This window comes from Gordionus sp. m RMFG-2023, chromosome 3, assembly GCF_954871325.1.
Source record: "Gordionus sp. m RMFG-2023 chromosome 3, tfGorSpeb1-WG-v2, whole genome shotgun sequence".
Classification (NCBI taxonomy): domain Eukaryota; kingdom Metazoa; phylum Nematomorpha; class Gordioida; order Chordodea; family Parachordodidae; genus Gordionus; species Gordionus sp. m RMFG-2023.
Window position 1 is genome coordinate 10,938,923 of NC_088777.1, and position 19,248 is coordinate 10,958,170.

At 27.9% G+C, this 19,248-nt stretch overlaps 1 protein-coding gene across 2 annotated transcripts; it reads right to left on the minus strand.

Annotated features, from left to right (window-relative positions):
• Positions 1-815: 815 nt before the first annotated feature.
• On the minus strand, positions 816-14,465 carry LOC135926051 (proton-coupled zinc antiporter SLC30A5-like). Of its 2 annotated transcripts, XM_065461715.1 has the most exons (16): positions 14,341-14,465; positions 14,213-14,297; positions 11,451-11,624; positions 10,758-10,955; positions 10,363-10,510; positions 7,643-7,819; positions 6,851-6,946; positions 6,080-6,195; positions 5,653-5,810; positions 4,847-4,976; positions 4,482-4,674; positions 4,053-4,298; positions 3,762-3,897; positions 2,768-2,858; positions 1,382-1,519; positions 816-1,195 (listed from the first exon to the last, which is right to left on the minus strand). In XM_065461715.1, the coding sequence occupies exons 1-16, from the start codon at positions 14,421-14,423 to the stop codon at positions 998-1,000; spliced, it is 2,367 nt and encodes a 788-aa protein (XP_065317787.1). In that variant the 5' UTR covers positions 14,424-14,465; the 3' UTR covers positions 816-997. The 2 variants fall into 2 exon arrangements, with proteins under 2 accessions (XP_065317787.1, XP_065317788.1); XM_065461716.1 differs by lacking the exons at positions 14,213-14,297; positions 14,341-14,465 and adding an exon at positions 12,552-12,599 and having other exon boundaries at positions 817-1,195.
• Between the last annotated feature and the right edge of the window lie 4,783 nt (positions 14,466-19,248).

Genomic DNA, 19,248 nt, shown 5'->3' on the forward strand with positions numbered 1-19,248 from the left:
TAAAAAGGTATATGATTTTTCTTAAATATTAAATAAAATAGTTATCTCTATTTTAGCAATGTCTTTCTTTTTCTCTGCTAAATTCAGGCAGTTTAGCATGTTGCCACAATACTATTATAAAAGACTATTAAATTACAAGAGGAACAGGAAATAAGGGAATTACCATCGACCAATCGAAATGGTGATTGAAACTCAGTGGTAATATTTAAAAAACGATATGGTAAAATGAACAAGGGAGTAAGTAATTTTGTAAATTAGCGTTTATATTAGTCAATTATTTTTTCACAAATCTTATCTGAATTTCTTTTATGAATTATCTCGTCAGCCACCCTTTCGTATTAGCCGCCTTGGGAGGGCATTGATTTCTTTAAAAATACCAAAGAGGTCACAAATGGGCATGAGGTGCCCCCATAAAAAATTTCTTGTAGGGGTCTAGAAATTTTTGCGATAGAGAAGGTAAAATTCTAAACTAAAAAATTTGGCATTCATTTTTGTTTAAAACAATCAGATACGTAAGCGGCATCCTGCAGGAGAGCCTAGGTCACATTTTTGAAAATAGTATGACTCTTATTTTTGTGATACATCTCTGAAAGCTCGTAAGTATTCGTTTAATATAATCTATGAATTTTCTTATGTTATTTTATATAAAAAAAATCCAGCATTAATTTTGTAGAAAATTAGCTTAAAAAAATTTAACAAAAAATTGACTATATAATTTCATCGTTGATTTATATTAAATAATGCAACCAATTATACGATAATTATTCGACATTATATATATATATACCGATAAAAACATTAATAAAAAAATTTACAATTATTCTTGTCAACTATTCAACTTATAACATTAAAAAAAATTATTATTTCCATAATTTAATATAATAACATGCAATCCCCATAATTTCGTATATTCCAAAATAACATGCATTCAATTATATATAATATAAAGCAACTCAGATTCCATAATTATTTTAGTGTTATTGAGATCGATATCTTATCAATATTCGTAAAAATCAATCATCAATGGGGATGAGGGATCGTTATGATTCAGCATGAGATCCGTATTGGAATATCCTTTCGAACAAATTCCTGATAGGTGCTTGTGAAAAATTTCTTTTTCTACTTGTACCGTAGTGGAGACCTGAACGGATTGGCCTAAGCATGCCTTAATGGCGTCAGCGAATAAGGCCGAAACCTGCATTTTTTTGTGAACATATATAATAGTAAAAAAATATCCTTAGATGTTTGAGAGATATTTAATAAAAAAATTATCGGCACCAGTGAAGTAAGTCACAGGACAGGGAAAAAGCCTAGTGAGCGTTGATAAAAAATAATGTGATTACCCATCATATCATATTACTACAAGCTAATAAAAGTAAACCTGGGATGATAAATAGTGTTGATAGGAAGCTGGGGAATTGGAGTTGATCATGATGCGAATTGAAACTACGTAAGCCGAAGAAGACTGTCTCCACACATGGGGATATTTATAAGATATTATGTGGTCCATTCTATCTATCTAATTGAAGCGGGAATTCAAAAAAAAATACATTTAAAAATAATGGTTTATTTTTTAACTTATTTTAACCATTTTTAATTAATATTTATTTCAACTCCCCCCCCCCCACCCTTAAAATATTCATTTATTATTTTCTTTAAATCTAATTTAATCCTGAGGTGGCAAAAATTCAAACTGATTTTCTCATTAAACATTTTAGCAAAACTTAACAATAATTTGCAATCTATTTTTTTTTAAATGAGTTCAGTCATATCATCCATCGGTAATTTATTTTGGTCTTTATTTTTCCCTAATTTGTGTTGTTTTATAAATTAGAGCCTAAATATTTGCAGCTTTCATTTACCTATTTATAATTACTTTCGACAAAGGGATTCTCCCCAAAAATCAAAGAGGAATGACTTACAGTTGAATAATAAAAATTGTCCTAAGCTCAGAAACATGGCCAATGAAAATGGTAGGAATGAGAGTCGGATTCGCAGATAAGATTTGTAGTATCCATGAAGATGGATTATCACAAGAATACTAAGATGGTTTGGTCATACTCTGAGGAAGCCTGAAAATTATGTCAACAACAAGATCAAGAACATTAACGTGAAAGGATACTCATAAAGTGAGACGCGGCATAATTAAATATAAAATAAATGCGAAAATAAAATAAAATAGGTTAATGATGGATTTACCATCCGAAAAGGTGAAAGCTAAATAGGGAGAAAATATTAATTAGAGATGTGCTTTTTTTAACCAACTAGGATTTAATATATTAAATTTAAATTGTATCGTTGAGAAATCAAATGATGGATGACATTTATTAGCTTCTCGTATTTTTTTTACTTCCACCTTTTATAAAATAAAGCACATTTGAAGAGCCAACTTTTAAAAAACAGCGTCGTACTGTTATTTTAAATAATACGGGAAGTGTCAAAGATTTAAGAACTCAAGTTATACCGATAAATCAAAATATGTGGGTTTGTCTGGAAAATAAAACCCAGACAAAGCTAAGTCTGAAAATAGATATCTAATTAAAAAGGACGATTAAATATAGCTAATATTCTACATAAATCGGATTATTCAGGTTCGACCAGTTATAAATATAAACATCGGATGCAACAGTGTATTGTTATTTCGTAATTATTATTTTTTAACAAAATCACATGTTCAATATAAAAAAGGGTGTAGAGTTAAAAGCAAAATCATTTTTGTTCAAAATGTATTTAATGAACAAATTTGTCATTGAAAAATAAAAATTACTTTCGATAAAATGCCCTTAAGGTCGGACATCAATTCTTTTGGAGTTTTTAGCAATAAAACGTAGCAGGTTTCCTTGAGGAGTGGCAAGACACTGAATTAAAAAGATAAAATATAGAATCAATAAATAAATTTGCTTGATTATTATATTGTTCCATGTAAACTTCCATTTTTAATAATCCTGATATGTAAACTATCGGGTTTAATAATCCTGATGTGACTAAGGTTAGATGAATATAAGAGCCGCCATTTATAATAAAAATAAATCTATTCACGTGTTACTTTATTTTATTTATTTTCTCAAAAAAAAATATAAAACCCTAAATAACATCAATAGGAAAGTAAGGGACTTAGCGCCACCGATTATAAAATACTAATTTAAAAATGGGCGGGCAATCCATCCTAGAGCTATCCGGTGTGATATATCGGATCAAAATTTCGTGAAAAATAGGATCGTAAATTAATCGCGTAATATAATACAATACTGCATCTCGCATACCCATACTTCTATTTTTATAAGTACGAGATTCATATAAAGATATTTTGATTTTATAATAATTTAAATAAATATTTATGAAACATGATCAATGGGTTAATTTCAATTTAATTCGATTATTGAGTATGATTGAAATTATAACTTAAATTCTTTTATCTATTTTCTTCTAACATCAAACATAAACCATGCCGTACTATAAATTAAAAAGAAAATATTTTAAATAATAGAAAACAATTTGGAATACTTATTTTATAAAAAAAGATATAATAAAAGAATATTTTGATTGCATTTTTAAAATAAAATCCAAAAGCTTAAAATTAAAATTATAATATTAAAAAGCAATTTTTTTAATTATAAAATTAGATCGAATTAATATTTAGAAAATATTATAAATATCCAATTGGTGAAAAAAAAATTGTGAATCGGACAGCCTTAATAGATACCCCTATGTTTAAAAAAAGAAGGATTGGTTGATTGAGTTATCCATAACAAATATAAAACCTGAAGAAAATCAATAAGGAAGTGAAGAGGGAACATATGGGGTCAGCTATGAACCAACCGTACCTCTGCATTAGAAAAGAGGAAACAATGACACCTACGCTGCCCAGAGTGTCGGCTAAAACGTGGAGGAATATACCTTGAACAAAATTATAAGGATATAAAAATATATTTTACTTTAACTTTCTTTCCTTTTCATTTTTTTCCATATGTATTTTAATCTTTTCTTTCACCCCTTCCTTCCTTATTATAATTTATTTTCTTTTAATCGTTTTTTTCTTTGCTTTTCTTTACCTTCCATATTCATATTATGCCCATGTCCGGAGTGAGAGTGATTCTTATGATGATGATGCTCCTCTTCGTCGTGGTGAGAATGTTGGTGACCCTTATGGTCGTGAGAACATGTTTCTTTATTATGATGAGAATGATGGCCATCATGCGTTTGGATATCTTTTGAGGTATCATCAACAGATGGTGGCAGCACTATGATGTATCCATTGGTCTCCTCCTCCATCTCTAACTTTTTGTAACCGTTTATATCTTTAATAATAATTTATTCAAAATTAGTTATTCCCAAAGAAAAATATTTTTCAATAGGTGATTAATTTATTAATTTGGCCCATACTAAAAAACAAATGGTGTTGGGGAATATTAGGATATATATTTTTTTACATATGATAGGTAAAAAAGAAGTTATTATAAAAGTTTATTTGAAAAACAAACCTGAATTGTCGGCGGTCTGCACTAGTTCCAGCTTAGATCCGGGTGCGTCATGGTGATCATGATGATGGGAATGGCTTTGGTGGGAATGCGAATGACCTGAGTGGGAGTGTGAGTGGGAATGTGAGCATTCGCCAGAAAAATGGAATGCGAAAATTCCGATCAGATTTATGATGAGTCCTATGACAGATACTAGCTATATTTTTTAAAAAAAATTGTATTAAAATTAAGTTGGTATCGCCATGTATGATCAGGTTAGGTAGTTTTTAATTCAATAGTTTATTTGCAATATATATAGGTTTTAAGAACATTATTGAGTTAAAATGCTATATTATATATAGTATAAATAACAATCGATGTTAATATACCAATAATTTTTCGGACTCTATCCTCGGAGGTTGGAACAGTCGATCCAGAGCGGCCATAAATACGTTGAGCGAGATTAGTACCAAGAAAAGCCCGTTCAAAAAACCTGATAAAATTTCTACTCTGCCGTACCTATTTGGGTTTAGCAAAGTTAACTTTATAATAAAACCTAATTTATGGTTAGTGTTCACTAATTTAGTTGATATTTTCGCAATAAAACACGCACTTATTATGCTATAAAATCTAAAAATGTTTTAAACTAGGTTTTAAATACAATAAGTATAAATGAATAGCTAACTAGAAATCTATCCGTATTAAAGAAGGGATAGAGAAAGCTGAAAAGGATACCAAATTGAGTGGGAATAGGATCTAGGAAGAAAAGGAAAGAGAAGTTTAAAAATGAAGATGCCCTGCAAATATTTTTTGGAAGCCATAGTAATATCCTTATCAAGTACAGAATTGATGAGCTGAGAAATGTAAAGAAAGAATAGAAGGAAATAAAGAATGAAGAACATATGTAAAAGAAAATGAAGCCCACCTCTTTGGCCATAAGAGATAAGTGATATCAGTTGAATAACATAAAATAAAAGTACTAAGAATGAAGGTGCTAAAGAAATGAAATGGATAAATAAATGAACAGACTGAAAACGAATAGATATAGAATGAAGAAAATAAAAGAAATAAAAGGATAAAAAAATTAAGATTTTATTTTGCAAAAAAGATATATATAAAAAAATGTAAAAAAAATAAAGTATAAAATAATAAAATAAAATAAATGAATGTAATGAAGAGGGAAAAAAAATCAAACCCGTAAGAAAATGTTTTATTAGGCTTCCACTTGGCCATAAGCGATGCGAATAAACCCATAACGAGGGCCGAACAATCGAAGAGCATGTGGAACCCGTCAGATATAAGCCCCAGGCTATTTGTCCAAGCTCCGTATATGATTTCGACAAGCATGAATGCCTGAATAATGGTAAAATGTCCCAATAAAATAAAATTATTTTTAAAAAGACATGGCAAATTGGCTTTACAATATTATGAGAACTAGACACATTTTGTATAAATGCTTCTGGTAAAAATACAATTGCCAGTTTAATCCAAGTAGAAAACGGGGTTACAATCGGGAGTTTGAAAGAGACAGTTAGTTTGTCATAAATACTAAAATTAAATGATATAAAGTAATCAAGAGTGAAGGTAAACGGGCTTCATTTTTTTTAAACATATGAAATTACCAGATTTGCCAAGAGGAAATAAAATATAGGTTTCGATGCTTTGTCCATAGACATTTGGGCGAAAAAACTTTTCAACAATTGCTTGAAAGGGTGGGTTATCGTCGATATGTGTTCGGCTGAGGCGTGATGTAAATATAATAAATAAAAATAAGGTAAATAGTGAAAGTTTACATGGCCAAGTGGTTCTACAAATGATGCGAGCTTAAATAGTTCCTCTATAGCTTAGATTCTATTATTTTGCATAAAATTTTAATAAATATATATAAATTAAAGGATCACCGAAAATTTTTTCTATTGAAAAAAAAAATAAGAATGGTAAGTAAGCGCGATTTGCTCAATCGATGCAAAATTAATCACTAACAAAATATAGCTGATTTATCACAGCGATAAGAAATATGCATAAACAGCCATCGCAATTTAATCATTTCACTCAATATTTATAAATGATTACCTATTAGTTTGATACATCAATTACGTAGCGAAAAATTTTGCATCACTTGGGAGAAGCACGCTTAATAAAAATGCAGCCCCTAATTAGCTTTCGTGTGCTTTTTCTTTGACCAGATAAGTTTACATGGCCGAATTTAACCATTTAAGCTATAAGCAAATATATTAATCTTCCTCATTTGTTTTTTTAAATTTATTGTTATATACTGTCCTTTTTGGTTTGTAAATCATATTAGTGAGGGCACTCGAATTATAATTTGGTTTTTTATTTTTGTGATAAATTGTTTTTTCTTTCTATAATGTTTATTATAATTATATTATTACACGTATAAGAGTATAGAGGCAATCCAGAAAACGTTGAATATCCCACGAAATATCCCTTAGAACTTTTCTGAACGTTAGAGGTCAAATTTAGGATTGCTAGAAATATTATTTTTTGAGATATATATTGCATTAGATCGAAAAAAACATATAAAAATAAAGTCAGTTGATTGTAGATTTCGATAATGATCTGTTTTTAGTTGCTAAAATTAGGAGGTTTCTCAGTTTACCTAAAATGTAAGCGGTAAAGTTGTTCATGAAACTAATTCCGCATGTTTTTTAAACAAATTAAAATGTCTATCCTTTTTTTAAAATTGACCCTGGAACTGTTTTTTTAAAGCAAATTTTAATCACTCCAAGAAAACTTTAAAAAATTTTTTAGAGCAAATATGCCTACAAGTAGAAGTAGATAGAACAGTCTACAATTATAGTTAAATGGCTTTGTGAATAAGGTATACCGGTAGTATGGTTAAACGGCCCGAATCAGCCTATTTTTAAAAATGGCTAACTCAAAAATTTAAAATAAAATTAAATTACCCAAGGCTTGGAGATTTTGTTTTATAGGTGGCAGAAATGTTTAGAAATGAATGGGTGAAATATTAAGGCTTAGGTAATATTATTTTGGCGAGTCGTTTAACAACACTAGTTAACGGTGCATCCCTGTATATAAATAATATTTAACTAGTCTCACTCGTTCATCGTAGTTGGCTAACTTAATTTTTACACAACAAAATAATATAATCAATATCACACATTACAATCGACGCTATCATATTATCATAATATATAACTAACCTATAATCAAGAAAATTATGCCTATAATGGCTCCTAGCGTTACTGGATGAGGATCTAAGGGTAGGTGATTAGATTCGATGATAGTGCTAGACTCATGCACAGTGGTCTCCTTTTTCCGATTTCCGGTTAGCATATAGGCGTGTAAAAAATATAAGACGATGGCGGAAGCGTAACAAGCTATTTTATTTGAAGTTATATTAATGGTAATCGGAAAATTGTCTTAGTTATACTGGATAAGCCGGTCAACACAGCCTGTGTGGCAGTAATAACATCATTAATAAAATATAGGACCCGCCCGTGGCCCAGATATTTTAATATTATAGTCAGGAGGTGGAAAATATTTACTATTTTATTTTCTTATACTATTTTTGCAAATAAAATGGTATAAGATCGATAAATATCATTAAATTATCATCAGTTATTGCTGAATATTTAAATTGAATGCGTCAAATTAGGAAAGGAAATAAAATAAAATTCAAAATGATTGAATTTTTTTAAAAATTCGGGGCCGAGGAGCGGGCCTGGTATAAAATTTTTTGCCCACGGGCTATGGGTGGCCTCGGGCTATTTCGTTTTCGCAGGTCTCTAAATTGAACCCTAGAAAATTGGTTCCCGGATAATTGACTCCAGGAAAATTGGCCCCCAAATTTTTTTTTTAACTCTTAATATATGATAATTAAAATATGGAATCTACGGAAATTAATAAAAAATAAATAAATTTAATTTCGGTGGATGTTTATATGTTGGTCGTAAAAAAGAATTAATACTATTAAAAAGAGATGAACGAATTGCAGCGAATTCAACACAACATTAGAAAGAACATACTCGCAATGGTATGCATGCCAATCTTTCTGTTAAAAACGGATACAGTGTATAGTAAACATGAAAAAGAGCAGAAAAATCTCTCCAAATATTTGCTGAAGAAGTTTCAAAATTAAGCGTAAATGCGGTTCCGGGCGGGGCGGTCCTCGGGTCGAAATATTTAAAAAAATTCGGGCCGGACTTAAATATTTAAACATTATACCATTCTTTGTGAAATAAATTGACATATTTTTAAATTTTTGCATGAAGCAAGGGGCCAATATATTTTTTTTTTGTAAATTATTAATTTCACAATTAAAAAAAAATATACAATGTCTTCTATATTAAAAATAAATTCGGGCCTGGTCGAGCGAAAAAAAAATTGTGGGGTGGAATAAATAAAAAAAGGATTCGAGATCCGGCCAGACAAATTTTTTTTTTTTAAAAATTCGGGCTACGGATCTAATGTGTAATGCTATTAGAGGAATCTGTTAAAAAGACTTTGAGAGAATTTAAAACTACACCATCTATTAATTTCTGATAATTTGCAAAATTTAAAGATAATTAAAAATGTTACATATGATATTCTGTATATTTTAGGTGATTGGAAAAATCGCAGACGAGAAAATTCTGTCAGTTTCATCCCATCAGATAATGAATGGTCTTTTTATTGATTATTTCTTTTTGGAAAAGAATCTTTAAAATTTTCTATACAAAACCATATCTTAGTATGTAGGTGAAAATTATTTATTTATTTATTGGAAGGAAAAAAAGGCCTGCGATGGCTACAATCAAAGTAGATTCTAACTTATTTTGACAAAAATTATTCAATCAATTAATTAAAAGGGAAATAGTTTATCCCAATCTATTGTACGCCGTATATTAAGTCAATATATCCCTCCGAAATATGAAATACGGACGAAGACAAAAAACTCGATTTATAAAATCTTGTGGAATTCATCGTCCCTCTATCGGGCTCATTCAAAAGGTGTAAATCGGAGCGAATCAAAATAAATTGAAACAAGTGGGCCTATGTACACTAATTAGCATAAAACGGCCAGTTAGATCTAATAAAACACAAAATATATATTTTTTTAAAAAACTGTGAGGAATTTAGAGATTAGATTCCTAACTTATTTCCCGCGCCATAAGCTTTAATCAGAGACCTGAAGGTCTGGCTCTAAACCTGATTATATAAAAGAAATACAAAATCAAGAGTGGATTTCAAACATTCATCCTGCATATTATTTTTAATCTCCCTTTGAAATGATGGATAAAAGACAGCCAAAATTGAAAATTTTTAATTAGCCTTGAACTAAAATAGTTTTTTCAAAAAAATTCTCAAGCCAGTCTTAAAATTTTGACCTCCTCAGGTCACTGATTTTAATATTAATTTTAAAAAAAATTAGAATATACATGTTTTTAGTTATACAGTATTATTCATTCAGACATAAGGCTGTCTCCTGAATCGACCTATTTCCAAACAGCCGGCTATATAGCTTCGACTAAACAGCCTAAAAAGTAAGAGTACAGCTAAACAGCTAGTTATTAAGTAATGAGTGGAACCAGGACACACCTTAATAACATTTTAAAAATTGTAACTAGATAGGATAAAGACACTTAATTTAGAAAAAATGGGCATATGTATCAAAAATTAGAATATTTTTTTGTCATGGTGTTTGAATTGTTCTTATTTTTATTAAAATAAAATAGAATAAAGCAAGATTTTAAAAAACATTTAGGGAAGAAAATTTTTAAAGGAGAAAGGGGAGGGGATGTATTTTCCTGGAAGTCAATCTTCAGTCAATTTCCTGGCAATCATTTATATATTAATAAAAATATTATTAGTATTTTTATAAAACCCAATTAGTTATATCTTTGAATAAAAAAAAATATTGATATTATAAAACGAATAAAACTTAGGGTAGATATGCGAGCAAATTTGAACTTTTCCATTTTCATTCCACAAGTAATGTCAGTATAAAAATTGACCACGAAAACGAAAAGCGCAATGAAAGAGGTAGCGAAAAGCCACATGAACCACGATAGTGATTTATGAATAATATCCTAGATATATTTTATTATAATATTTCTAAAAAATATTTAAAAAAAAAATTTCTTTCTGTCCTTTCATTCATTTTTATTCATCGCACTTATATTTTCAAAAATATTTAATATTCATTTGGCACGCATTTATTTTTTTTTCGCCAGAACTAATAATAAAAAACTAGGGTTATAACATGTTTGTTTCAATTACAAAGCAACGATATATACAACATTTTATACAACAAACAAGCGATAAATAAGTGAAAACCTGATTCTCCTTTTCATCGGCTCCAGTTGGCTGAAAACTAGTTAAGATGACCATAACAGGAATAAGGATCAGGGCTTGGCAAGTTTGAAGCAAAAATTGGCTCTTTTTAAGACCACCTATTTGAATGGAAATCTTTTTAACCAACTTATCGACCAGGGTTCTCAGGAAGGTGACGAATAGTAATAAAACGACGCCTTGCTATAAATATATGTTAAACAAAATATAAAAAAGTAAAATTTATTAAAGATTAAAATAGGCTAATGAGGCACTATCTACAGGAGGATTCCGCTAAGGTTAGGGGAGTTAAATTATTTCGCTCTTTCCATGATTGAGCTATGATTATGCTACTATTATTTTTATAAAAAAAGTCCTAAGGCTGGGATGATAATTTTCGGGTAAAAACTCAGTTTCGCCATATTATTGGAATCGGCAAAAAAAGGTTAAATATAAAACCATCACCAACTATCAAAAGTTCGTTCTAAATGCCAGTGTTTCAAAGTATAGGGGAAGAAAAAATCAGGATAAAATGTGTGGTATAGAGATTACATTTAAAATTTTCAAGGGCAGGGCCGCGTCTGCTGGTCTCTGTAATATAATATTATTTTTTATAAAAAAAGGTAGCCCGAGCAGCCATTTTATCCTGTTAATAATATAGACAAAATTAACTCAAAATTATATGCAATTTGGTCATACTTTGTGATCGGATAAATTCAATATTTTGCCCAATAAGTTTAGGAAAAAGTTATTTTCATTGATTTGAATATTTTCTATATTTTTGGCGCCAGGATTATGAGCATTCAAATTATCATCGTGATCTAGGAATAAGAAGCAAACAATGGCTAATAGGTACATTATTCCTCCTCTAATCTATTAAATATAGATAAATAAGGTAATAATTATTGGTTAGAGGCAGGCCTATTTAAAAACAAATCGAATTTTTTATTCGTTTCGAATAATTCGATTCATATCAAATAAAAACAAATAATCATAGTAAATTATTTCTTTTGCTCCAATACGAATAGTAATTTATTCGATAAAAAAACGAATAATTCGATTCGAATATTCAAAGTATTATATCGAATATTCGAGTAATTCTGAATAATTATCCTGTTTTTTAATAAAATTTATCATTTGTTATTTCTCTTGATACTTAACAAACTGACAGCCGGTGTGATTAACACAGTATATAGCAACTGCCTGTGAAAGACTTAGTTGAAATTAATTTGTTGTGAAAAAAACGTATGTCTTATAAAGAAGAAACAAGAGCCTTAAAAAATTTAAGCTAATATGCATTTTAATTTCGCTGATAACTTAATCGATGTTTTTTTTCTTCTGTTATTAGATGTGCAAATAAAAATTTTAAAAAATTCTGTCAATATATTTTATTATGAATTATTTTATATTTTTAAAAAAGAAATTTTTCGAATAGAATACAAATAGTAAATATAATTATAAGTATACGAATATATAAATAGAACAAATCGAATAAGAATATGGCACTATTCGATTCATGTTTGAATAGAGGTCTCGTTAGTGGTAAGAAAATCAAAAAAGCGGGAATTCACAATTTACAAATTATTCCTAAATATTTTTGATCATTTGAAAGGTTTAGTCAAAATTAAAAAAATAATAAATAAATGATCATGACATAATTATACAATATGCTTTCATTTTTGTAAACTTCAATAATAAATTAATTTTTTTAAAAAAATAAAATTCTGACTTTGGACGCAATCCTAATGAAAGGTTTAAATAAATATAATTTTATTAAATATAAAATCGATATAATGAAACTTGAATAAATGATTTTATATTCAGAGATCTGCAGGCCTGGTCTGGGTACATGGGCCGCACCTAAAAAAATATTTTTTAATACTCGGGGTGGGCTTATATTTTAAAAATAAATATTTTAAATCGTTATTATTAGTTATAAAAATTTTAAATAAATAAAATATAATTAAAAAAATCTGGGCCAGGTGCAAATGATACTTCTGCAAGTCTCTGTTTATATTATTCAAAAATAATATCATAAACAAAACTATTCATTTAGTCTCTAAAACACAATTAATCAATCAAACTTTACAATTATTAAATAAAATTAAATGATTGATTGGGCATCAAATATTTTATTTTTATGGTAGTATTGATTTTGTGGATAGTGGCATTGCTGAAAATTGGCTAATTTAGCCTAATCTAGAGGTGTGTGTTGAAAGTTTTTTTGTTAAGCATTGAGGTGAGCTAATTTATTTAAGCCTTCTTCAAAGTTGAAGTATATTTTTATAAACCAAAGGCTATAATTATAGTTTTCAGCTAAAAACTAGGTTTGACATTTTTTTAATTGGCTAAAAAGGGTTATTTAGAACTTTTACCCAATTCTAAGACTAAATTAAAATCTATTTCCATTTCAATAGGTATTAATAAACTATAAGATAATGGAATCAATAAATGTGAGTGAGACAATAATATAAATATATAATTAAATGTAAAACTATCTCATTTCAATTTATAAATATGTTTTTTTATACTATTAATATAATTAATAAAACAGAATTTAACATAAATTATTCAATGAATTTATTCCACCTCATTCCTTCAACTTGCGTATTTGATGCTGAATTAGTGGTGATCAATATTGTTATTTTTAACATTCCATAGCTTAGTGGTATATTTTTTAAAAAACTAATATAAAAAGGAATCGTACTAAAGAAACCATATATAAAGTGTATCTAAATATTTAAATGCCTGAATATAAAGCATAAAAAATAAAAGTTCCATTAGAAACATATTGAATACATATGGCTAGTTTATATATATTTACGAATAATTTGATACATATTTTTTTACATACATAATTCAAATCAAATTTGAAAAACGGGCTTTATCAATACATATTATATATTTAAAAATATCTTCAGATAGTGGCTCTAGCTTAATGCAAAATTGAATTCTATAGACAAATTAAATAAATCTGTTTTTTACAAAAAAAAGAAAAATCTAGCCGAACCAGACTAAATTAGACCTTCTTATAGCAGTAAAATATAAATATAGTAGAGTTTATATACACAAATATGGGTTAAAAAAATATTACATTTTAAAAGCAGAAGAACCTCCTCTAGTCTATTCAAGGAATATACCATCAATGTTTCTCAATTGAATACAATGAGTATCGTTTATTTATATCAATACTTATCTCAAAACTGATTATCACTACTCTAAAAAATGGTTATAATATCAAAATGTTCCAGTTCAGAGGTGTTTATAGAGGTTCAGTTTATATGACAAATATTTTAACAATTCTGTTTGATACCCTGTCTGAATTTCAGACTGAGTAGATCATTAATTATATTTACTTAATAAGGAGTATATATTTTAGCCATTAATGAATAAATAATTTAAATTTATATTCTAGTAAATATTTTGTAACATTATCTAAAAAATATTAATGTAGAAAAAACCTTGGTAGGAGATGAATGTGTTGTAACAAATAAAAGAATAATTGTTGAGAGAATCAAGTCATTTGTTTCATAAATAAATATAGTCCTTTACAAGATATATTAATAATTAAAATAAATTCATTATATACCGCAGTGGTCCAGTTATTAGCAAGCCAATAAACCAAAATATATTAAGGATTAAAAGTAAAATAGATATGACAATAATTTTCATAAAAGGTATTTTGCTTAAATTAAAAGATAAATCATTATTAAATTTTTGTATAATAAACATAAATAACATAGACCTAGAAAAATAAGAATAATCTATTATATATTTTATAATACCATAAATTAATAGCAATAAACGAGTATATAAAATTGGAAGATTGGAACAAATAATAGAGCATGAATATTCCCAAACATTTCAAAAATTTAATTAAGAATGAAAGAACAATGTACATTTGGTTGTGATATCTAAATTAATTCGAATAAATGGCAATTTGATAATAATCACTTCGAAGAATGATTTAAACTTAGATCCAATTCCATTACCACAACAACTTTTTGATTTATTATAACATGTGTTTGATGCTCATTTACTTGCTGCGATTTCTCGAAAATTATATAAAAATGGATTATTATTGGTAAACGTTAGAGATAATACCCCAAATCAAGGAATTAGGAACTTAAGGAAATCTAGCAGTAATTTTATATAGGAATTTTTATATATAAATAAAAAAAATTGGCTCCCTATTTTAAACTTTATGCAGGGTATGGGGTGGCAGTGGCCCCCTACACTTTCTAAGCGATGAAAGCAAAATACTCCCATGAAAAGTACCCCCTTCCCTCGAAAAAATGGTTGATTTATTTATGACACTCATAATTTTAAAAATAGTTTTAATGGCATCAATCTTTAATATATAATCTATAAAATAAATACTTTAAAAACACTATTTTTAAATTAATAATTTAGATAAATTAGGGGAGGAGAAAGCAAAAATATTTATAATTTCATCAATATTGAATTGTTTAAATAAAGTTTTTTCTATTGATAAAATGGTTAAATTATTAAGAAATGGATATTTTATGGTACTACAGTCTTGTTTTAAATAATTTAATTTTACTCATGACCCTTTCGATAGTACACGAGGTAGTAGGAATGGTTAATAAATATTTATAAAAAATTGTTAAATTAGGAAAAACAGAAAAATTTTAAAGTAGACGATAAGGTAAAATAAACGAAAAGTTTTTCCAGTCTGAATCATAAGTCGTCTAAGAATTATCCATCATCACAAGAAGAAGCTAAAGAATGTATTAGTAAAAATATTTTAATTAAATAATTTTAATTCTCAGAATCTGACAAATCCTTAGATTCTTTAACCTCTAGATCACATGTAATAATTACATCTCCGTTTAGGCCATCTTATAAATATTTCGAAACTTTAATATTTCTTCAAAAATTTGACATTAATTTAAATAGTAAAATTCACAGATATCCTTGATATTATCTTTAACGGTTGACTTTTCCACCAATCTCTATGGTGTAAAAAATGATGTTTGATTTAAAAATTTCATCGATTTATCATTAAATCTTTCATTTAAACTGCAGAATAATCAAATCAAGTGCAGTAAAAACACACTGGTTTTAAAGCTAAAATAAAATGTAAAATTTAATGATGAAATTATATACTTCTCCTTTTTGGATTGTAACATTTGTAGTCCAGAACTTTCAAATCAAAAGATAGATTTCTCTCATTCATAAAAACTTGTGCCTTTGAAAAAACATCCAAAATTCAGTGTTATTATCTATTAGGATTTAAAAATAACAAAAGACAATAAAAATAAATTATACTTCTGAAATTAATACAGGAAATCTTTTGCCAATTAAATTTAATTACCCTTTAAAATAGTTTTACAAGCCAATCTTCTTATCAGCAATATTTTATCCAAAACACAAAGTGATAAAATAAAATAAAACTTTTATAATAGCTCTGGCCATAGTGTAAGTAGCAGAATCTATAAGTTGCCCTCAAAGTATCATAAAGTAGGAAAAAATTTACAATCGCTTTATATGAAGATAGCTAGCTTCTATAAATATGAAATAAACATTTTTTAATCTAAACAAATAAAATATTATTACCTAGTGGTATTCTTGATGCATAAAAATCGTTGCGATTTCGTCAGTACTTTTCTTCTGACATGATTTGAGCACCACATATATTTTACCACCATTAAATATACATAAATCTCGTCTAATATTCTTAAACCTTTCGCAGTTCATTTAGTGATTGACATAATTGAACAATGATTAAATTTAATGGATGACAATAGCATTGCATTTGACGCCTCCGCCTAATATAAGCCTGTATTCCATTAATTTGTCCACTCATGTTTGAGGCGCCATCATAACTTTACCAAACTAAGAATTCGAAAGATAGATTAATGGAGCCAAGTTTGGATATTATATTCTTTTTAATATAGAGACCAGTTGTATTTCCCGTACAATATATGTCTATCAGTCTTTCAACCGTGTCTCACTATTCAAAACTGTTGTTTCTAATTTCGAAATATATTGTGTCATCAACTATAATTGAAAAGCACCTGATAAATTTAATTTCTTTTTTAATTTTTTTATATTTATATTTTTCATGGTTTCGGCAAGAATATTTGTACGATAATAAATTTTAATATAATTTAGATTTTTTATTGTGTTTTAAGGGAATCACGAGGTAGAGTCAGATATCATAAACCAGAAATCACTTGGTTATGGATGTAGTAAAAGAATTAAATTTTTTTTAAAAGTACCCCAATCAAATTTTTAGAAACATTTGCTTCGGACTCCAACGTTATAGGGGCCACTGGGGGGGGGGGGGGTGATATTGAGGGTTAGACCCTGTCATATATTTCAAAAACTATCCTCAAATAAATTTGAAAATATTAATATTAGAGCAAAAATAAAAAAATATGTTGATAATTTTAAAAAATAGATTTTCAGCGCATTGGACCTGGCAGGCGCGTAACCAATGGGAGAATCGCAAATTTGGCTGTTTCTCGTAAATACCATTTTTACCTAATATATATTCCCCCAAAAATGTATACAATCTATCATTGTAAGAAAAAATTTGAAAAAAAAGTTAACTTTTTAAAATAACGATCATAATTCTGAATTTTTAGAAAAAAAGAAATTTAATTAAAAAAAGTGCAAACTTAAAATTATTTTTATAAAAATCTAATAAAGCGACCTCAATAAGTGGGCCTAAAGCTCTCCAATAAAATACATAGGGAATAAATTTAGCCCCCTCCTTTACCAAAATCTAGATATGCCTCTGAGCCCCGGTAAATTATATTTCTAATGATGCTCTTGATTTTATGTCAAAATTTAAAAAATTAATATTTTGGAGGCAGATGGCACAATGGTGTATATGGCAATTGAAATTAAGGCGAAGTTAAAAGTGTTTTACAAGTTTTATCTTGTAGGTATGGTAAGAATGTAATATTAATGCTTATGGGAAAAGTGTTATCAAATTTCATTCTAATACAGATGAGTGGGATTTTTTACACCATTTATTTTTAATATTAGCCCATGTCTGCCTCTAACATTGACCGACAAGTTAAATCTTCAGACAAATTTTTCATCGTTTTGAAAAAGTTGAATATATTTGAGAAGAGAAAGATAAAAAGGTATGACATTTATTTATGGTCATGCAAATAACTTTTACAGGCCTGTACAACAAATTGGGCAGTCTTTATAAACCCTCAATTTTTTAGGTTATAGATAAATTATAGGTTTACGAATTAGGTTTGCCATCTTTTAAAAATTAGATAAATCAACAAATCAGTTTAGAATGCGATTAAGTAATATTTATGCAATTTATTATAGTAAGATATAATAATTCTAGCAAATGACTGAATCAGTTTGTAAAAAATCTTCAAATTTTTTATTCTTATTTAGGAAAGATTTATAAAAAATTTTAAACTATAGGCGGATTATGAAATTTAAATAATGGGCGGGTGGGTTGAAATTTTTTTAAAATCATTTAAGTAAATATAAATAAAAAATTGTCAAACCTTTTCAGATATTGAAAATTAAAATGTCCTTTTTTCTTAAAATAAAGAAACTTTTTTGTATATTTAAAACTACTTTGGTGGGAACGATAAGAAAGAAATTTGCCAAAGCTATCAAGATTAGCATGAATAATACGGCAATTCCTGCAACTAGTGCTTTTTCTGAACTAGGATTTAGCATTGCTGAAAGGTTTTCAGAACAAAGAGCGTGTTTGAATCCAGAAAATGTCGATTCAATCATTTTTGCATTATAACTACAACATATAATATCAATTTTATATTTATATTTTTTTCATAAATATTTGATCGAAAAAATTATCCATAATTTAAATTGAATACTTTTTTATGCTTAATATAGTAATTTAATTTCCTAAATTGTAAAACTTTTTGTAGAGATGTATTACTGAATTTTTTTTATTTGATGCTTAAAAAATTAAAAGAATGGCGATAATTAAATTTATAATAGAAAGCTTGGGTTAAAATTTTTTATAAATAATGGGTGGGCGGGTAAAAATTTTTAGACTAATGGGCGGGCGGGTTAAATTTTTTTAAAGACATTAGATGGGCAGGCTTATGGTCCAAAAACCTGCCCATGCAGACCTCTAGCGTACGCCTCCAATGAATTGTCGGTGATGCAGAACTCATTATGCCCTTCACAAATCATGAAATAATTTTTTACATGCTATTCAGAGCAGAAGGTAAATTTTTTTATAATTTGATTCTTTGCAAATTTTTTTCAATTTGTAATTTTTAAAAATATTGGCGACGTTACCAAATTTTTATGTTGGAATAAAATTCAGCAAGTCACTACCAGCCGATTAAACCCATCGATGTACAGGTCATGTGTTTATTTTAAAAATGTTTCTTACCTATGTTAATTACCTTATTTTTGAAACCACTATAAGTTCAACACAATCAACATTTATAAAAATAAAGAATATGATAAAAATTATTTGTATAAACATTTTTCTAATAAATTGTTAAATCCTATA

Coding starts and splice junctions, on each gene's coding strand:
- LOC135926051 (XM_065461715.1), bottom strand. CDS start 14,423: ATGAAAATTATTGTCATATCTATTTTACTTTTAATCCTTAATATATTT. Junction 10,956..11,450: donor TGAATTTATCCGATCACAAA/GTATGACCAAAT, acceptor ATATATTTATAG/CAAGGCGTCGTTTTATTACT. Junction 5,811..6,079: donor ATTTCCTCTTGGCAAATCTG/GTAATTTCATAT, acceptor ACCATTATTCAG/GCATTCATGCTTGTCGAAAT.